Raw genomic sequence first — 20759 nt, forward strand, 5'->3', positions numbered from 1 at the left:
AATTTCATATCTGTATTTAAAGCTATAGGATAAAGTGCATGTAACTGGCATGAAATACATGTCAGAATATATTGCCTTTGTTTATCTAATCTATAAGCACATTATTAACAGTAAAATTTTTAAACTAAATGGTAGCAATGTTTGATTTTGCAGAGTGAAAATTATAAAACATAAAACCAGAACTAACAGATGGGTATCAGGAATGGTCAGTTCATACTAAAGTCTCTAAACCAATACCTGAATGCCTAAAAGAAGCGGCTCTCTGCTGAGTCCAGATCCTTTTTGGGTCCTTCTTCTAGATCTTCATTTTCATCTACTTCCTCTTCGTCCTCCTCAACTCCAGATTCTTCAGACTCTTCATCAGAAATTTCGTAGTTACATGCAGTTGCTTCTTTAGCCAGAAATGACAGAGGCTCAGGGACCAGAAAGTCACGGAAATAAAATCCCAGCTTATACTTGGTTTCAGCACCCAGTAATCTACTCTCAGGAAAATCTGAATGAAAGAAATATACAAAAGAAAGAAATATCCAGGTTAGTTCCTATTGGCTAATGCAACATTTTCCATGGCCCTCACATTTCTTCTGCTTGATAGTTTTCAAGGTGATATCCCTCCTTCCCTTTCCTATTCCACACCCAGTGCTGCTGATTATTTCAGACACTTGGGAGAAAAGGGGAAAAGAATCATCTGCACCTGATCACATTATGCTTTTTACCAGAACTTTCTTGAAAAGCATTAATTTGACTTAAGACAAATTCTATGATGAACCTCACTGGTTCCTTGATTCCTGAGAAGAGAATGTTTACACCTGTGAAGTGCTCTAGTACTGGTTCACTTTTTTTTTTTTTTTTTGGATCATACTACCAAGAAACCTCACATTTTTAAAAAGTTGTCAACCACTAGTGAGGAATGCCACTTGTCTGTCCTTTGCCTTCAGGCTCTCTTTCCATTTCTTTCAGAGGTCCTTCCTGAACATGTAACCAGACATTCAAGTTCGTGCACTCATATATTGCACTGTCTCAGATCTTTTATCAACTGAGGTTGGTAGAAGGCAGCATAGTTATTCTCAAGACTGCAAAGTCTTTCTAGAATTGGGCTTCTAGTTGGACACAGGGAGCCATAATTTTTTGGGAATTTTGACCCATTGCTTACTCGGGCAGGCAAGATCTGTGCATGGCCTGCAAGTAAGCCAGTCATGCTAACAGAGGCTGCAAGGCCAGGAGGACTTGGCTGCTACTTGGCAACCTGGGCCCCCTCAGGTACACAGGTTCCAGCCTCCCTAGTCTTGAATCCTAGGCGAGGTCCCACCCTCCTAGGCCTTGTCCTCTGCTGCCACTTCCTCAGCCTTATGGGATGCTGCTGGTTTACAGGGTCCCCGGCCACCCAGGACGGGGATCCCTCTGCCAGGTATTTCTCCTCCCAGACCTCGGCTCCGACGCCCAGCTCCTCCCCACTCCCAACGCTGGTGCTCCTCTACCAGCTCCCCGGGTGTCTATGGGGTGGCTCCTGCCCACCATGAGGCCCATGCGGAGTGCGACCAGGGCGAGGAGACATTCTGGAGAAGGGAAGGGACCAGATGCCTGAACACGGACTGAAATGCCACCAGAAACTCACAGGCACCTGCAGCTGCCGCACATTCCTCCTCCTCCTCTTCCTCCTCCTCGCTGTAGTCCTCATGCTCTCCACCTTCTTCCTCGTTATCTTCTTCATCTTCCTCACCATAGTCACCCTCCACTTCCTTGTAATGGTCTGCCTTCAGCTCTTCCTCTTCCTCCTCCTCTGCCGCCTCCTCCTCCTCCTTTTCTACAGGCTCTATATTCTTGTTCTCCATGGTGGCAGGCCAGGCCACTTCCTCCTCATGCCCCTTCTCCTCAAAGGCTTTTACAATCATCTGGAACGCCAGGAAAGCCGCAACTTCTGCCACTGCAGCCAACCACTCCACAGGCACCACGGCACCTCCGAGGGACCCGGGGTCCAGGCCTCCCTCTTCATCAGCTTCGCTCTGGCCACCTGGGACCAGGTCTTGCTTGTTGTTGTCAGACATGGCCCAAGAGACAAGTCAGCAAAGAAGCTGACGCGAGCGGCAATCCAGCTACGACGACACCGGCAGCAAAGATGGCGGCCACGCAGAGGCGTGCTGTCAGGGGAGGGGAAGACTTCTGCCGCAGGGCATGCTGGGAGATGGGGGCGGAGCCAGAGGGGGCACAGCCCACAAACTAGTACACTGAGACTGCGCCTGTGCAGGGTCGTGCCAGGAAGTACGGGAAGGAGGCGGGATGAGCGACCTGTTGCAGCTGTGCTGCTGTGAGACAGGAGGGAAAGTTTCTGATATGCTGGCCATGGGGGCGGAGCCTGGAAGAGTCAACAAAGGGTGAGCCCCTCCCGGAGCGCAGCCCAAAGCTCACTAGCTGAGAAGTGAGGATTGACATGCCCTGCATCCAGTGAATGGTTAAGGTCCTCAGGTTCCTTTAAACAAGCCCTGGAAGCTCAGGTGAGCCCTGTTCTCTTAATTCTACCTTTGTCAGCAAAACTGCTGTATAGTGTTCAATATGCAAGAGCCCTGGAAGATTCAAAATATCATTGTTTCCATTGGCCTCTTAGGCTTATCTGCTACCAATAGAGACACAGTCAGTTTTTTTTTAATTTGTACTAATTAGTTAGGTATGATAGTAGAATGTATTTTAACACATCATACATAAATGGAGTATAACTTCTCACTCTTCTGATTATACATGATGTAGAGTAATACAGGTCATGTAATCATACATGTATATAGGGTAATAATGTCCAATTCATTCTACTGTCATTCCTACACCCATGCCCCCTTCCCTCCATTCACTCCCTCTGCCTGATCCAAAGTACCTCTGTTTTTCCCCCCTCATTGTGAATTAGCATCAGCATATCAGAGAAAATATTACACCTTTGGGTCTTTGGGATTGGTTTATTTCACTTAGCATAATACTCTGCACTTCCATTCATTTACCAGCAAGTGCCATAATTTCATTCTTTAAGGGTGAGTAATATTCCATTGTGTATGTGTATGTGTGTGTGAGTGTATGTACTATACTGTACTATCCATACTTTAGCTATTGTGAATTGAGCTGCTATAAATATTTGGTGTGGATGCATCACTGTAGTATGCTGATATTAAGTCCTTTGTGTATAAACCTAGGAACGGGATGACTGGTTCAAATGATGGTTCTGTTTCAAGCTTTCTTTCGAATCTCTATACTACTTTTCATAGGACTTTTGTCGTTGTTTTTTGTTTGTTTTAGTACTGGGAATTGAACCCAGGGGCACTTAATATTTAACCCACTTCCCCAGCTCTTTTTCAGATACTTTATTTAGAGACAGGAACTCACTGAGTTTCTTAGGGCCTCACTAAATTTCAGAGCCTGACCTTGAACTCACCATCCTCCTGCCAAAGCCTTTGGAGCTGCTGGATTTACTGGAGTATGACATTGCACCTTGCTATTTTTCTTTTTAAGTGTTGAACTATTAGCTGTTATGGTGGGGGGAGATAGAGAAAGAGTGAAAGGGAAATTTTGCACATTTTAACAATATTAAAGCTACTTAGAATATAACATGCAATGTTGAAATGGATGCAGTCAGAATGAGGAGTTGTAGCATTAAAAACAGTATCTGGAAGTTCTTTAAGGAATTCTCCATAATTCACCTCACCCTCCAAAGAAGTAAAGAAACAAAGATACTATTTTCAAAGGTCCAGGCTTCAGTATAACACAGAGTAAAAAGACATGCTTCATAGAATGATCTCTGAGTCAGTGGTCTAGGACATTTTGTTTTATTCATTCCCACTTAGCAAATTCCTCAAGTGTAAATAATTTAAAGCTGTGAAGAAATGAACATCTATTTTATACTAACTCTAATTACCATTGTTAGTGAGCACAGAAAAACCAAAGGAATTCATGATGAATCAATTCTCTGGGTTTCAGACATTGTTTTAATCTGCTTTTTTTGCTGCTCTGACTAAAAGAATTAAGAACAAATTTAGAGGAGAAAATATTTATTTGGGGGGACTCACAGTTGCAGAGGTCTCAGTCCAAAAACAGCCAGCTCTATTTCTCTGGGCTTGATGGGAGGCAGAACAACATGGGACAGGAGTGTGGCAGAGGGAAGTGGCTTATGTGAATGGGAAGCCGAGAAAGACTTCACTTGCCAGATACATAATATATACCCCCAAAGGCACACTCCCAGTGCCCACTCCCTCCAATCATACCATACATACCTTCAGTTACACTCAGTTAATGCCCATCAGATTATTAATTCACTGATTTGGTTAAGGCCCTCATAACCCAATCATTTCTCCTCTAAACCTTGCATTATCTCACATCACATCCAAACTATAACAGATATATTCCTCCCTATCCCCATTATTTAGCAACAACCCTTAGCTTTGCATGGTAATAAGGGTTAGTTTGCCACATTGATATGTAAATTCCTTTCTTTGCCTGATGCTCCATTACTGTGAGGATATTGGAATGTTCAGGTGGTAGCTGTAGCTTCATGTTTAGTAGAACCAAATCTGTGTGACTTACTGGAAGTCCGCCCTCTTGGGACCCAAGATATCTAATATGGCAGAACCTGAAGTTTCAGGGATGCTAAGTACACATTCTGAAAATGTGCTACAGAAATTATAGTGTGAGGAGCTATTGTTGCTACTCTTCAAAGAAAGAAGATGGGCTCCATCCCATCTAAAATTTGTTTCAGATATCAAAATTAATGACATCAGCTGGGCATGGTGGCTCTCCTCTGTAATCCCAGTGGCTCGAGAAGCTGAGTCAGGATGATCATGAGTTCAAAGCCAGCCTCAGCAAAAACACGGCGCTAAGCAACTCAATGAGACCCTGTCTCTAAATAAAATACAAAATAGGGCTGGGGATGTGGCTTAGTGGTTGAGTGCCTCTGCGTTCAATTCCCCATACCAAAAAAAAACCTCTCAGCAACCAAATATCAAAAAATTGAACCAGAATCCTTTTACAGGCACCAATCTGATTTTTACATTTTTTTCTCAATTCCTGTAATCTAGATTTGCATGATACCACATAAATACCAGTGTTAAACTCAGTGCATATACCTGATCCTGGAGGAAAGTGCCCTACTGTAGACAGCATTGCACCTGAACTGATACACTAGCTGACCTGTTCCACTTGGCTAAACCAAACCTTCAGTACATGTTGGTGAATGCTACAATTTGTATTTTAAATGTCCCCCAATGTAGTCTCCAGCTTGGCACGGAGATCATCAGATTTGGGGGGACATGCTCTTAGAAAGCATTTTGGGACTCTGGTCTCCTTTTCTTTTACTTCCTCACCATGACATGTGCAATTTTGCCCAACTAAACATTCCCACCATGATGTGCAGCCACAGGCCCAAAGCAACATGTCCAATTAATTATGAACTGAAACCTCTAAAACTGTCAGCTAAAATAAATCTTGTCTCTTTATAATTTGATCATCTCAGATATTTTTATAGTAATGGAAAGCCAACATAGAGAATTGGTACAAGGTGTGGGTTCTTTGCCATTACTATATACCTGACAATGTGGAATATCATTTGGAATTGGTTCATGGAAAGAATTTAGAAATGTTTGGAGAATTAATCTATAATAAGCCTAGAATGTTGTAAGCAGAGATTAACGAGAGATACTGGTAGAGGCTTAGAAGACTATAATGCTGATAGGAAATGTGAATTATAAAGGCAATAATGATGAGGTTTCAAATGGAAATAAGAATTCTATTGGAAATTCGTTTGGAAGCCATCCTTGTTACACTGTGGTAAAGAATTTTTCGATATTTGTCCATGCCCTGAGATTTCGTGGGAGGAGGAGCTTAAAGGTAATGGACTAGTTTACTTCGTAGAAGTGATTTTTTTTTTATTGTAAACAAATGGGATACATGTTGTTTCTCTGTCTGTACATGGCGTAAAGGCATACCATTTTTGTAATCATAAATTTACATAGGGTAATGTTGTTTGATTCATTCTGCCATTTTTTCCCTTCCCCCCACCCCTCCCACCCCTCCCCTCCCTCTATACAGTCCTTCCTTCCTCCATTCCTGCCCCCCTCCCTAAACCCAACTCCAACCCCAACACTAACCCCTCCCACCCCCCATTATGTGTCATCATCCACTTATTAGCGATATCATTCTTCCTTTGGTTTTTTGAGATTGGCTTATCTCACTTAGCATGATATTCTCCAGTTTCATCCATTTGCCTGCAAATGCCATAATTTTATCATTCTTTATGGCTGAGTAATATTCCATTGTATATATATATACCACAGTTTCTTTATCCATTCATCAATTGAAGGACATCTAGGTTGGTTCCACAATCTGGCTATTGTGAACTGAGCAGCTATGAACATTGATGTGGCTGTATCTCTGTAATATGCTGATTTTAAGTCCTTTGGGTATAGGCCAAGGAGTGGGATAGCTGGGTCAAATGGTGGTTCCATTCCAAGTTTTCTAAGGAATCTCCATACTGCTTTCCAGAGTGGCTGCACTAATTTGCAACCCCACCAGCAATGTATGAGTGTACCTTTCTCCCCACATCCTCGACAACACCTGTTGTTGCTTGTGTTCTTGATAATTGCCATTCTAATTGGGGTGAGATGGAATCTTAGGGTGGTTTTGATTTGCATTTCTCTTATTGCTAGAGATGTTGAACATTTTTCCATATGTTTGTTGATTGCTTGTAGATCTTCTTCTGTGAAGTGTCTATTCATTTCCTTAGCCCATTTGTCGATTGGATTATTTGCATTCTTGGTGTAGAGTTTTTTGAGTTCTTTATAGATTCTGGAGATTAGTGCTCTATCTGAAGTATGATTGGCAAAGATTTTCTCCCACTCTGTAGGCTCTTTCTTCGCATTGCTGATAGTTTCCTTTGCTGAGAGAAAGCTTTTTAGTTTGAATCTATCCCAGTTATTAATTCTTGCTTTATTTCTTGTGCTATGGGAGTCCTGTTGAGGAAGTCTGGTCATAAGTCGACATGTTGAAGCTCTGGACCTACTTTTTCTTCTATAAGATGCAAGGTCTCTGGTCTGATTCCGAGATCCTTAATCCATTTTGAGTTTAGTTTCGTGCATGGTGAGAGATATGGGTTTAGTTTCATTCTGTTGCATATGGATTTCCAATTCTCCCAGCACCATTTGTTGAAGAGGCTATCTTTTCTCCATTGCATATTTTTGGCCCCTTTGTCTAGTATGAGAAAATTGTATTTATTTGGGTTTGTGTCCGTGTCCTCTATTCTGTACCATGATCCACCTTTCTATTTTGGTACCAATACCATGCCGTTTTTGTTATTATTGCTTTGTAGTAGAGTTGAAGATCTGGTATTGCGATACCCCCTGCTTCACTCTTTCTGCCAAGGATTGCTTTAGCTATTCTGGGTTTTTTATTCTTCCAGATGAATTTCATAATTGCTTGCTCTATTTCTGTAAGGTACATCATTGGGATTTTAATTGGAATTGCATTGAATCTGTATAGCACTTTTGGTAGTATGGCCATTTTGACAATATTAATTCTGCCTATCCAAGAACATGGGAGATCTTTCCATCTTCTAAGGTTTTCGGTTTTCTTTAATTTCTTTCTTTAGTGTTCTGTAGTTCTCATTGTAGAGGTCTTTCACCTCTTTTGTGAGATTGATTCCCAAATATTTTATTTTTTTCGAAGCTATTGTGAATGGGGTAGTTTTCCTAATTTCTCTTTCTGAAGATTCATCGCTTATGTATAAAAAGGCCTTAGATTTATGTGCATTGATCTTATATCCCGCTACTTTACTGAATTCACTTATGAGATCTAAAAGTTTTCTGGTGGAATTTCCTGGTTCCTCTAAGTATACAATCATATCATCAGCAAATAGGGATAGTTTGAGTTCTTCTTTTCCTATTCGTATCCCTTTAATTTCTTTGGTCTGTCTAATTGCTCTGGCTAGAGTTTCAAGGACGATATTGAATAGAAGTGGTGAAAGAGGGCATCCCTGCCTTGTTCCAGTTTTTAGAGGGAATGCTTTCAGTTTTTCACCATTTACAATGATATTAGCCCTGGGTTTAGCGTAGATGGCCTTTACAATGTTAAGGAATGTTCCCACTATCCCTATTTTTTCTAGTGTTTTGAGCATGAAGGGGTGCTGTATTTTATCAAATGCTTTTTCTGCATCTATTGAAATAATCATGTGATTCTTGACTTTAAGTCTATTGATATGGTGAATCACATTTGTTGATTTCCTGATGTTGAACCAACCTTGCATCCCTGGGATGAAACCCACTTGATCCTGGTGCATATATTTTTAATATGTTTTTGTATGCAATTTGCTAAAATTTTGTTTAGAATTTTTGCATCGATGTTCATTAAGGATATTGGTCTGAAATTTTCTTTCCTTGATGTGTCTCTGTCTGGTTTAGGAATCAGGGTAATATTGGCTTCATAGAATGAGTTTGGGAGAGTTCCCTCCTCTTCTATTTTCTGGAATACTTTGAGAAGTATTGGAATGAGCTCTTCTTTAATGGTTTTGTAGAACTCGGCTGAAAACCCATCTGGTCCTGGACTTTTCTTTGTTGGTAGGCTTTTGATGACTTCTTCTATTTCATTACTTGAAATTGGTCTATTTAAATTGTGTATGTCCTCCTCGTTCGGTTTAGGCAATTCATATGTCTCTAGAAACCTGTTGACGTCTTCGAAATTTTCTATTTTGTTGGAGTATAGGTTTTCAAAATAGCTTCTAATTATGTTTTGTATTTCAGTCGTGTCTGTTGTGATATTTCCTTGTTCATTCCGAATTTTAGTGATTTGGGTTTTCTCTCGTCTTCTCTTTATTAGTGTGGCTAAAGGTTTATCAATTTTGTTTATTTTTTCGAAGAACCAACTATTTATTTTGTCAATTTTTTGTATTGTTTCTTTCGTTTCAATTTCGTTGATTTCAGCTCTCTCAGGTTAACTATTTCCTGTCTTCTACTACTTTTGGTGTTGGTCTGTTCCTCTTTTTCTAGGGCTTTGAGCTGTAGTGTTAGGTCATTTATTTTTTGAGTTTTACTTCTTTTATTAAATGCGCTCCATGAAATAAATCTTCCTCTAAGTACTGCTTTCATAGTGTCCAAGAGATTTTGATATGATGTTTCTTTGTTCTCGTTTACCTCTAAGAATTTTTTAATTTCCTTCCTAATATCTTCTGTTATCCATTCATCATATAGTAGCATATTGTTTAATCTCCAGGTGTTGGAGTAATTTCTGTTTTTTACTCTTTCATTTATTTCTAACTTCAATCCATTATGATCTGATAGAATACAAGGTAGTGTCTCTATCTTCTTGTATTTGCTGACATTAGCTTTGTGGCATAATATATGGTCTATTTTAGAGAAGGATCCATGTGCTGCTGAGAAGAAAGTGTATTCACTCTTGGTTGGATGGTATATTCTATAAATGTCTGTTAAATCTAAATTATTCATTGTGTTATTGAGATCTATGGTTTCTTTGTTCAATTTTTGTTTGGAAGATCTGTCCAGTGGTGAAAGAGGTGTGTTAAAATCACCTAGTATTATTGTGTTATGGTCTATTTGGTTTCTAAAATTGAGAAGGATTTGTTTAACATACATGGATGATCCACTGTTTGGGGCATAGATGTTTATGATTGTTTTATCTTGCTGATTTATGCTTCCCTTAAGCAGTATGAAATGTCCTTCTTTATCCCTTCTGACTAACTTTGGCTTGAAGTCCACATTATCTGAAATGAGGATGGATACTCCAGCTTTTTTGCTGAGCCCATGTGCATGGTATGTTTTTCCCCATCCTTTCACCTTTAGTCTATGGGTATCTCTTTCTATGAGGTGAGTCTCTTGCAGGCAGCAAATTGTTGGATCTTTCTTTTTAATCCAATCTGCCAGTCTATGTCTTTTGATTGATGAATTCAGGCCATTAACATTCAGGGTTATTATTGAGATATGATTTGTATTCCCAGTCATTTGGTTCATATTTAAAATTTTTGACACATCTTGGTTCCTCCTTTATTTGACAATTCCTTTAGGATAATTCCTCCCTTTGCTGATTTGCTTCTTTGTTTTTTATTTCTTCCTCATGAAATATTTTGCTGAGAATGTTCTGTAATGCTGGCTTTCTTTTTGTAAATTCTTTTAGCTTTTGTTTATCATGGAATGATTTTATTTCATCGTCAAATCTGAAGGTAAGTTTTGCTGGGTATAAGATTCTTGGTTGGCATCCATTTTCTTTCAGAGCTTGAAAAATGTTGTTCCAGGCCCTTCTAGCTTTTAGGGTCTGGATTGAAAAATCTGCTGATATCCGTATTGGCTTCCCCTGAATGTAATTTGGTTCTTTTCTCTCACAGCCTTTAAAATTCTGTCTTCATTTTGTATGTTAGTTATTTTCATTATAATGTGCCTTGGTGTGGGTCTGTTTTAATTTTGTGTATTTGGAGTCCTATAAGCCTCTTGGACTTGATTTTCCATTTCATTCTTCAGATTTGGGAAATTTTCTGATATTATTTCTTCAAATAGATTGTTCATTTCTTTGGTTTGTTTCTCTAAGCCTTCCTCAATCCCAATAATTCTCAAATTTGTCCTTTTCATGATATCCCATAGTTCTTGGAGATTCTGTTCATGATTTCTTACCATATTCTCTGTTTGTTCAACTTTGTTTTCGAGGTTAAATATTTTGTCTTCAATATCTGAAGTTCTGTCTTCCAGCTGTTCTATCCTATTGGTTATGCTTTCTATGGAGTTCTTAATTTGGTTTATTGTTTCCTTCATTTCAAGGATTTCTGTTTGGTTTTTTTTCAATATCTCTAACTTTATTGAAATGATCTTTTGCTTCCTGAATTTGCTCTGTTAACTGTCGATTGGTACGATCGTTCAATGCCTGCATTTGCTCTTTCATCTCATCATTTGCTTCCCTAATCATTTTAATTATGTATATCCTGAACTCCCTTTCTGTCATTTCTTCTGCCATGCTGTCATTGGATTTTATTGATGTAACATCTAGATTTGTTTGGGGCATTTTCTTCCCTTGTTTTCTCATATTGTTCAGGAATCAGTGGGTCATTAAGATATTGCAGATTTCCTCTTTTGACTTATAATATCCCTGAAGATTGCTAGTATATCCCCTCTTATCCTTCAGTAGCCTGAAGTCTTGGAGGAAGTTGATAATGCGGAGCTCCACGAAGAAGCTGCCTCTCTAGGGGTGGTGACCCTCAGGTGGCGTATATTCCCTGCTAGTGGGCAGAGGTGCCTCCACTTGTTGACCAATGGTCATCCAATGGGGAACTAGACTGAGGGCTGAGGCAAGGCCTGTTTGTGCCTGTGTCTCTGGTTTTACCGTCCCTGTGGGAAAACCTCTCCCGGCCGGGAAGACTCACTAGGTGGGGACGTCTCGCTGGTCAGTTCCCCTCCTAGAGGTTCCCCTCAGTCCACAACTACTGCCTGGGCTGGGCTGTCTTCCTCTGCAACGATCCCAGGGACCCGGACCTACGTCCTGGGCATGGGAGCCTCACCCTTCGCAGGCGAGTCTCCTTAGGCTGCCTCTCCCAGAGAATCTGCCCGCAGCCCTGGAAACTTCGCTCCGCCCCTAGGCGTGGCTCTGTGCGGCTCTTCCAGCACGAAGCCACCTAGCTCCTGGGACCCTGCTCTGCACCAATCTCCTGGCTATGCAGCCCCTCCTCTGAGCCACCACCTGGAGCCCCGTACAATAGCTCCAAGACCCAGAGACCCGCCACACACCTCCTCCTCCGGACAGCCGCCCGGTTTCCGACGCAGTCACTAAGAGTCCAAGCAACTCACTTCGGGTCTCCTCCTCCCGCCAACCACCCGTAGCCCTAGGCAGTCACTCCAAGTCCAAGTGACCCGTCCTGTTCCTCCTCCTCCTCCTCGGGGTAGCCCCCTGGGTGTTCAGGAGCGGTGGCTCCGAGACCAAGTGACCCACCACGCTCCTCCTCCAGGCGGGCCACCAGTGTTCAGGAGCGTTCGCTTTTAGTCCAATCAACTCACCACTCGCCTCCTCCTCTGGCAACCACCTGTGGCTCTGATGCAGTCACTCCTAGACCAAGCGTCCCACTGCTCTCCTCCTCCAGGCAGACCACCGGTGTTCTGGGGCAGTCGTTCTGAGTTCAAACAGCTCGCCACGCAGCTCCTCCTCTGGCAACTGCCTGTGGCTCTGATGCAGTCACTCCTAGGTCAAGCAACCCGCCGTGCTCCTCCTCTTCCTCCGGGCAGTCCCCGGTGTTCAGGAGCGTTCGCTCTAAGTTCAAACAGCTCACCACGCAGCTCCTCCTCTGGCAACTGCCTGTGGTTCTGATGCAGTCACTCCTAGACCAAGCGACCCGCCGGGCTTCTCCTCTTCCTCCGGGCAACCCCCTGGTGTTCAGGAGCGGTCAGTCTGAGTCCAAACAGCTCGCCACGCAGCTCCTCCTCAGGCAGCCGCCTGGAGCCCCAGTGGTTGCTCCGAGTCCAAGCGCTATGCTGAGCCGCCTCCTCTCTGATGATCCCAGTTGTCTGTGTTTACCGCTCCAGCGGGGGGAGGAGCATCTCGCCGAGCAACTCTACTTCACAAAGTTCCCTGCGTTCCGGGGCTACCGCCCCATCCGGGACACCTCCCCAATGGGAGAGACTCACCCGGCGGCTTTGAGTTGGTCCCAAGTCTCTCACTATCTCCTCTTTTGAATCTTGCGTCCTGGAGCAACGTGAAATGCAGCCGCCCTCTAGTCCGCCATCTTGGCCCGCCCCTAGAAGTGATTTTAAGACAGCAAAGCATTTGGGCAGTGGCATGAGTATTACTGGCTGCTTTTAATAAAATTTACAATGAGAATTGGGAACAAAAAGAAGCAAAGTAGAAATATTTGAAAAATTTGAAGCTTGACTACAAAAGGAACACTTGTAAATGTGTGGTCAGAGAAGGTGTTTTGCTCCAGGACAATGGGAAAGATACTTCAAGAGCATCTTAGGAGATGCAGAAATAAAAATTTGTTTCAAAGACTTTTGAAATAGAGCTCTAGGATTCCCTATGTGCCCCAAAGTGCCTAGGGATTCGTTTTCCCATGGTCAGCCAATAAGGCACTAAGAGACCATTGAAAGTTTGTGGTTCAAGCAGGCCCAAATAGAGCTTACTCTGCTGGCAGACGTTGGCATTATTCATGTGTTGCTGGTTTTTGTCATGCATAATGCAAGAGTTATAGGGTCATGGGGATGACTTCTGAGATTTCAAAGGAAACTCTAGGAGGCCAGTTGGTGTATTACAGGTTCGGTGCCACTGCAAATAGTTCCTGTCAGGCGAATGAGTGGGTTGTTAAGAGTGAAACCAAAATTACAGTGGAGACCCCAATAAGATAGAGATACCAGTGGTATGGAATGCTTCACAAGGGAAGCTGCAGGCAGCATGCAAAATCCTCCCAATAGAGAAGCCATGCAGGCTGCAGCCAGCAAAGCCATAGAGGCAGGGATGCTCAAGGCCATACAAGCCTACATTCCATCATAATGTGCTCTGGATGCTGGACATGGAGATTTATGATTTAACATTTACCCTACAGAATTTTAGTCTTGTTTTGGTTTGATTTCTACTTGCTATTTTCCTGTTCCTCCCTTTTGGAATAAAAATGTATCCCATGTACCTGTTCCATCACTCATCTTCAAGGTATGTAACTTGATTTTTATTTTTAAGGGGCTCACAGTTGAGTTAATATTGAGTCTTAGAGGGTACTGTAGACTTGGACTTTTAAGCAATGCTGAAACAGTTAAGACTTTGTGACTGTGGGTATGGACTTAATGTATTTTGCATTGTGAGATGGATGTGAATCTTTGGGAGCAAGAAACAGAATGCTTTATTTTGGATCTTAAAGATCTCAAAGGCTTATGTTTCTACTTGGCCCTATTGGGAGGTGGTAGAACCTTTAAGAGGTAGTCCTATTGGGGTGGTGTTTAGGTCCTGCCACACTCTTTTATTATGACATGCTGCAGGTTCAAAGCAACAGGGCATCTTATTATGTCCTTAAAACTTTAGAACTGTTAAGCAAAAGAAAACTTTTATAAGTTGATTATCTCAGGTATTTTTATAATAAGAGAAAGCTATTTCACAGTGAACATACATATTATTCCCTACTAAGCCAGAATGTAGTTTAAGGCCACAAGGAAATTTAGACTAATTTGCTGATCTTCTATAGCTCATGCCATCTCATTAACTTTGGTAGCTAAAGTTAATGGGATGTCCCTGACCACTTGACCACTGTCTCTAGAGTGTGGACACTGATGCCAGATGTTAGGCCAGATGTTAGGCCAGATGTTAGGGGCAGTTTTGGTTCGTCGATAACTCCCAGAAAAACACTCCGCAGATACAGGTCCCACAGGAGGAACTTTTTATTTTATGCGGACGAATTGTGCCCGCTCGGGGGAAAGGGGAAAGAAAAAGAAGAAAATGGCGCAGGGTTTCTTCTCAGATATTGGAATTTCGTGGGCTGGGAGGAACCAATCGCGGAGGAGAATTATTACAGACTGACTGATGGACCGATGACATATTAGAACGTAATGTGGGAGGCAGGAAGGTTACAGCAACGTAAGCTGGAAATTCCTGTAACGGGAGAGGCGGGCGTAATGGCAGATTGACAGGTGGGTTGGGAGACTGGGTTCCTGTAACGGGAGAGGCGGGTGTATCGCAGATTGACAGGTGGTTCCTGTAGTGGGAGAGAAAGGTGGCTTTATACCTAACATTCCCCCATTTCCTTTTTTATAAAAAAAAAAAAATTTTTTTTGTTGGGTACATGGATGAAGGTCAGTCTTCTGTAATTACTTCCTGCTGGGTGTGGACGTAGAGCTGGTATCATTGTGGCAGGAAGAACTGGAGACTTGATAGTTTCTCTGGAGGCATATCTGCAGCCAGGCTCCAATTTTTTGTGAGATCCTGATATTTCTGCAATACAAGTTGATTAATTGACATGGAAGTAAAGACAGGGGGCTCCCCTCTTCGGCTGGCATTCTATTGGAAAGAAAATTCAGTGGTTAGGAAAATTGTAAGCAGGGCTCCAGTCCTCATGGCTGGGCATGGTTGTCTAGTATCGTCTGGCTCCCAATTTCTGGAATGGGAGGAAGGGTGGAGGGCTTCATGATCTTCAGTCTGAGACAAAGGGGTCCCACAGGAGTGGCTGAGTATCGGTTGGAAGAAGCCTGTGGATTAGGAGCTGGAGAAGGGTTAGTGGACCGAGAATAGAGCTTAACCTGAGAAATGTTCAGCCATCCTGGTAGATTTTGTACCTTGACAGCTGTTGGTGTGGTTAGGATCACTGTATGGGGTCCCTGCCACTTGGGAGATAGAGGGATTGTAGCTTCCTGAGGAGGAGAAATAAGAACTTGGTCTCCTATTTGAAGAGGTTGGGTAAGGAGGCCAGATAAAGGTTTGGGTAGGGTGGAGTCAGCATAACCCCATAGAAATGCTCGAATGTGATTTAGGAGAGGAATGGATATTTGAGAAGGAAGAAGGGAAGGAAGGGGCACTATTCCAGGTGGCAGGATGGGACGACCGTACATTAACTCAAAAGGGGAAATATTAGTTGGTTTCTTTGGGAGTGAGCGAAGACGCAGAAGAGCAAGGGGCAGGAGTTTAACCCAGTCGAGGTGAAGTTCTAAAGAGAGCTTGGTTAAAACATTTTTAAGAGTTCGGTTTGCTCTTTCTACTTTGCCTGATGACTTTGGGTGAAAAGGAATGTGGAAATGCCAAGGGACCCCGAGAGCCTTGGCAAGTTGTTGGGTGACTTGGGAAATGAATTCAGGTTCATTATCTGACTGGAAGGAAGTAGGCACTCCAAAGCGAGGGATGATTTCATGAAGGATGAAGGTAGAGACAGTTATTGCCCTTTTGTTGGAGGTGGGGATGGCTTCAATCCATCCTGAGAAGGTGTCTATCATAACCAATAAGTATTTAGACTTTCTTACTGTGGGCATGTGAGTGAAGTCAAGCTGCCAGTCTACCCCTGGAATGGTGCCACGGGCTTGGTGAGTTGGAAAAATGGGGGGCCTGACAGCTGTAGGATTTGTTCGCAGGCAGACTTCACATGAGGAGGAGAGTTCCTTTAGAAATGAGATATCAGAGGAGGACAGTTGCAGATGAGTTTTAGCAAATTGTAAGAGTGAAGAAAGGTTGGGGTGAAACAGACGATGGAGATAAGAAAGTATTTCCCTGTTGGGGGGTGGTGAAGGCAAAGGATTATGGAGAGCCATAATAGGGGCTGGCCTGGACGAGAGGGCAGCCCTTTTAGCCTCCTCATCTGCCTTGTTATTATCTGAAGAGATGAATGATTGATGTGTTTGATGGGTTCTGCAATGTACAAGGCCTATAGTTGCTGGGAGGTGAACAACCTCAAGGAGTTTTAGAATGTAACTAGAGTTGGTGATGGAGTTTTCTCTTGTAGTAAGAAGGCCTCTCTCTTTCCAGATAGCAGCATGAGAGAGGATAATGTGAAAAGCATATTTGGAGTCAGTGTAGACTGTGAGGGATTCTCCCTTTGCGAGAGTGAATGCGCGGGTAAGGCCAATTAGTTCCACCTGTTGATTGGTAGTGTTGTTGGGTAGTGGTCCTGACTCTATTACCTTTTTAAGAGAGACAATGGCATATCCAGCTCGACGGATTCCTTTATGGAGAAATGAGCTTCCATCAGTGAACCATACGAAAGTAGGGTTGCGTAGAGCTCCTTCCTGGACATTAGAGGGGTAGGAAAGTAACTCTTCCAGGGTCTCAAGGCAGCTGTGGGTTGCAGAAGCATGTATATTGGAAGGTAGGGGTAAGAGGGTGGCTGGATTTAGAGGAGAGTATGTTTTGAAGGAAATTGAAGAGTCCTCAATAAGAGCAGTTTGTAAGGTTAACACCCAACAGGGTGGTAGCATTTGCAGACCTTTATAAGTAAGAAGCTTAGACAGATGACGAGGAGAGTGCACTTCAGTGGGAGCCCCGAAAGAAAGTTTTTTTGATTCCTGAATTAAGACAAATGCTGCTGCTAATACTCTAAGACATGGTGCCCAGCCCCTTATAGTGGGGTCTAACCTCTTTGACAGGTATGCTATTGGTCCAAAAGTGGGACCAAACATGTGTCCTAAGACCCCCAGGGCGAACCCACTTTTCTCGGAGACAAACAGGTAGAATAGTTTGGTTAAGTCAGGGAGATGTAGGGCTGGGGCTTGAAGAAGGGCTTTCCTTAAGATCTGGAAAGGGGCTTTCACTGTGTTGAGGAGAGGTTCAGTGGGAGTACCCTTTGAAGCCTCATATAGGGGAGCTGCTAGGATGGAAAAATTGGGGATCCAGGATCGTAAATATCCTGCTAATCCCAAAAAGAAAAGGATTTCTTCTTTGGTGGATGGAGCAGGCATGTCCTGTATTTATGCTTTTCTCTCTACAGTGATGGCTTTAAATCCAGGTGAGAGGCTGACACCTAAGTAAACAACCTGAGGCTGGGAAAGTTGCACTTTTGCTGGAGAAACTCTATAACCCCTGTCAGCCAGAAAGTTTAAAAGCTTAATTTTGTCCCTTTGGGAGTCCTCAAGAGAGGGGCTACATAGAAGAAGATCATCAACATACTATAAAAGAAAGGAGGAAATGAATGTGAGAGAAGCAAGATCCTGAGATAATGTTTGGCCAAAGAGATGAGGACTGTCTCAGAAACCCTGTGGGAGAACTGTCCAGGTCAGTTGAGAAGAAACTTGAGTGAAAGGGTCAGTCCAAGTAAAAGCAAAGAGATCCTGTGAATCAGGGTGAAGTGGGACAATAAAAAATGCATCCTTTAAATCTAGCACTGAAAAGTACGTGGTAGAAGAAGGGATAGAAGAAAGTAGGGTGTAAGGATTGGATACAATGGGAAAGATGAGGACCACTGCTGAGTTAATGATGCAGAGGTCTTGCACTAGACGGTAAGATTCATTAGATTTCTTAACAACCAGGATGGGAGTGTTATAAGGCGAGTTGGCAGGGCACAGGAAGCCTTTCTGCCTTAAATCCTGGATGATTGGTTGAAGTCCTATAAGGCTCCTTTGGGGAAGGGGATATTGGGCCTGGGCTGGGTAGGATGTTGGGTCCTTTAGATGAATGAGTACAGGTGAGCATTTAGCTACAGAGGATGTATGAGTGTCCCAGACCTTGGGGTCAACCAGGGAGGGAGGAAGGGGATATGAGGACTCTGTTTGAGTTGTATATTCCTGTAGAGTCATAAGGAGAGGAATAGCAGAGGAGTCTTGGCTAAGGCGCATGGTGGGTGAGAAGGAAATAGAGGCACCCAATTTGGTTAGGATGTCCCTTCCCAGAAGGGGAATGGGACTTGAAGGAATTATTAAAAAGGAATGAGTAAAACCAATTTGTCCTATATGGCAGCTTATTGGAGGGGTTTGTAGGGGATTATATGGTTTTCCCTCTACCCCAACAATAGAGGATTTGGCAGGGGAAGTGGGTCCCCAAAACTCCCGCAGCACTGAGAATGTGGCTCCAGTGTCTATAAGGAAAGGGATCTGCCTGCCTGCCACCGTAAGGGTCACCCGGGGCTCCTGAGTCGTGATGGTCGTCAGGTGCAGAAGTCCCAGGCCCCTTCATTCATCCATTGCCAATCCCAGCAAGTCACCAGAGGGAGGGGCCAAGGATGACCTGGTACTTCTCTGAGCACCAGGGCAATCCATTGCCCAATGTCCCAGTTGGTGGCATTTTGGACAAGGACTTGGGTGCTGCCAGGGGTTGGGGCAGGCTCGTGCCCTGTGACCCTCTTGCCCACACTTGAGGCATGGGCTTGGAGGTCTTCTGGGAGCTTGGGCGCCCCTAGCGGTGGACAGTTGGGCAGGTCTAGCTGGCTGAAAGACTTTGGCCAGCATTTGGTATTTTAATTTTTGTTTTTTTCCTTCCCTTCCGTTATAAACCTTTAATGCCACTGCTAGAACCTCCGGCTGTGGGGTAAGGGGCCCCCTATCCAACTGCCTCAATTTCATCTTTATGTCAGGGTAACTTTGGGAAAAGTAATAAGTCATAAGTAGCTGCCGTCCCTCTGGGGTTTCGGGATCCTGGTTGGTGTACTTAAGCATGGCCTCTGTAAGGCGGCTTAGAAATGCTGATGGGTTTTCATCTTTGTCCTGTATTACTTCCTGAAGTTTATCATAGTTAATGGGTTTAATAGTAGCTTTTCGTAGATCTGCAAGGATGCAAGTTTGAAACCTATCTCGCTGTAGACACCCAGCCTCAGTAATAAAGTCCCATAGGGGCTCTCTATTTGGTACCACTTCAGCCCCAATGGGATGGGTTGGGGTAGAATGATGAATGTCATCTGCATAATTGCGCGCCTGTTCCCAGACTCTCCTGTGTTCCTCAGGGGTTAGGGTGTTGGACATGATTATGTAAATGTCATGCCAGGTAAGGTTATAAGACTGGGTAAGGTACTGAAGTTCCTTAATGAAGGTTGCAGGGTTGGAGGTGAAGGAACCTAGCCGCTTCTCTATTTGAGACAGATAAGACAGTGAAAAGGGGACATGAACTTTGATTACTCCCTCTGCACCAGCCACCTACCGTAAAGGGGCTAAGATATGTGCACGGGACCGCGTGGTGGGGGGACTTGGTGGGCTGAATGGAGGAGTGGAAGGAAAAACAGAATGAGGCAAAGAATAAGAATGGATAAGGGCTTCTGCAGTAGGAGACTCGTAAGGAGACGACTCATCGGCTGGGTCGAACTAAGAAGGGAAAGAAGGGTTAAAAGGTGGGGGAGAAGCCAAGAGAACAGGTTCAGGTTTTTGGAGAGAGCAGAGATTAGGTTTAGCCTGAAAGAAAGAAAAAACACGAAGGGGAAAAGTTCCTTTCCATTCACCAGGTTGCCCACATATGTAATTATAACTAGTACAATTAGGCATACAATTATACCTAGTAAAAAACTAGAATTTAGGGTGTCATAAATAGACCATTCTGACTTACTATCTAAAGGACAATTTAGCTCTGATTCAGGGAATAGGTGAAGGGGTTTGAGATGATTTAATAAGCATCTCAGGGGCGAGTTTGCTGGGTTGGATGTTTTGAATTCCATGGTAATCTGAGACCCACCTGGCTAGTGGATTTGGCGTCCCAAGAACCACACTGCCAGGCAACGAGAGGTTAGAACAATGATTTGGTCGTCACCTGAAATCAATGTTTAACCGGGCAAAAAAGCCGAGAGAGAGTTTGAAGACCTGACCAGGATTTCGAGCGAGAGCTGCGGGGGTGTGGGGGGAGCCGCAGGGCAGCGAGAGGGACAAGCAGCGGCAGAAGAGAGCGAGCTTCAAACCCTGAGAAAGAATCTCAGCACCATAAAATTTAGACATCCACCCAACAACTAAGACCAATTATGAGGACCAAGGAGATACCCCCACACCTCGGCAGTTGAGTGGCGGGAGCCGCGAGGGGTGAAGCCGCAGGGCGGCGAGAGGGAAGTGCGGGCGAGCGGTGGAAGTCCGTGAGCCGGCGGAGGGAACTGTGGGGGCAGCCGCTTCTTAAATAAGGAGGGGACTGCAGCGGGAGCTGTGGGTAGCCAAGATGTGTTTAAGTGGTCAGGGCCTGCCTAAGGGGAACTCACCAATTTTGGAGTCCGGTGTTGTATGCAGAAAACTGGCCACCCAGGTAAATGGAAGGTAAGCCTGAATCTGCGGGCGCAGGAGCAATCGGATGGGATTCCGCTCGCTCAGTCAGCGGAAAAAACCCATCCCGGGTCTTTCAGCACCAGATGTTAGGCCAGATGTTAGGGGCAGTTTTGGTTCATCGATAACTCCCAGAAA

At 43.7% G+C, this 20759-nt stretch overlaps 1 protein-coding gene across 1 annotated transcript; it reads right to left on the reverse strand.

Moving 5' to 3' along the window:
* Positions 1-245: 245 nt before the first annotated feature.
* LOC124971597 (tumor rejection antigen P815A-like) lies at positions 246-2042 on the reverse strand. Its single transcript, XM_047535290.1, has 3 exons — positions 1806-2042; positions 1613-1712; positions 246-493 (listed from the first exon to the last, which is right to left on the reverse strand). Exons 1-3 carry the CDS (start codon positions 2040-2042, stop codon positions 246-248), a joined length of 585 nt encoding a protein of 194 aa, XP_047391246.1.
* Positions 2043-20759: the final 18717 nt, after the last annotated feature.

Source organism: Sciurus carolinensis, chromosome X, assembly GCF_902686445.1.
Source record: "Sciurus carolinensis chromosome X, mSciCar1.2, whole genome shotgun sequence".
Lineage (NCBI taxonomy): Eukaryota > Metazoa > Chordata > Mammalia > Rodentia > Sciuridae > Sciurus > Sciurus carolinensis.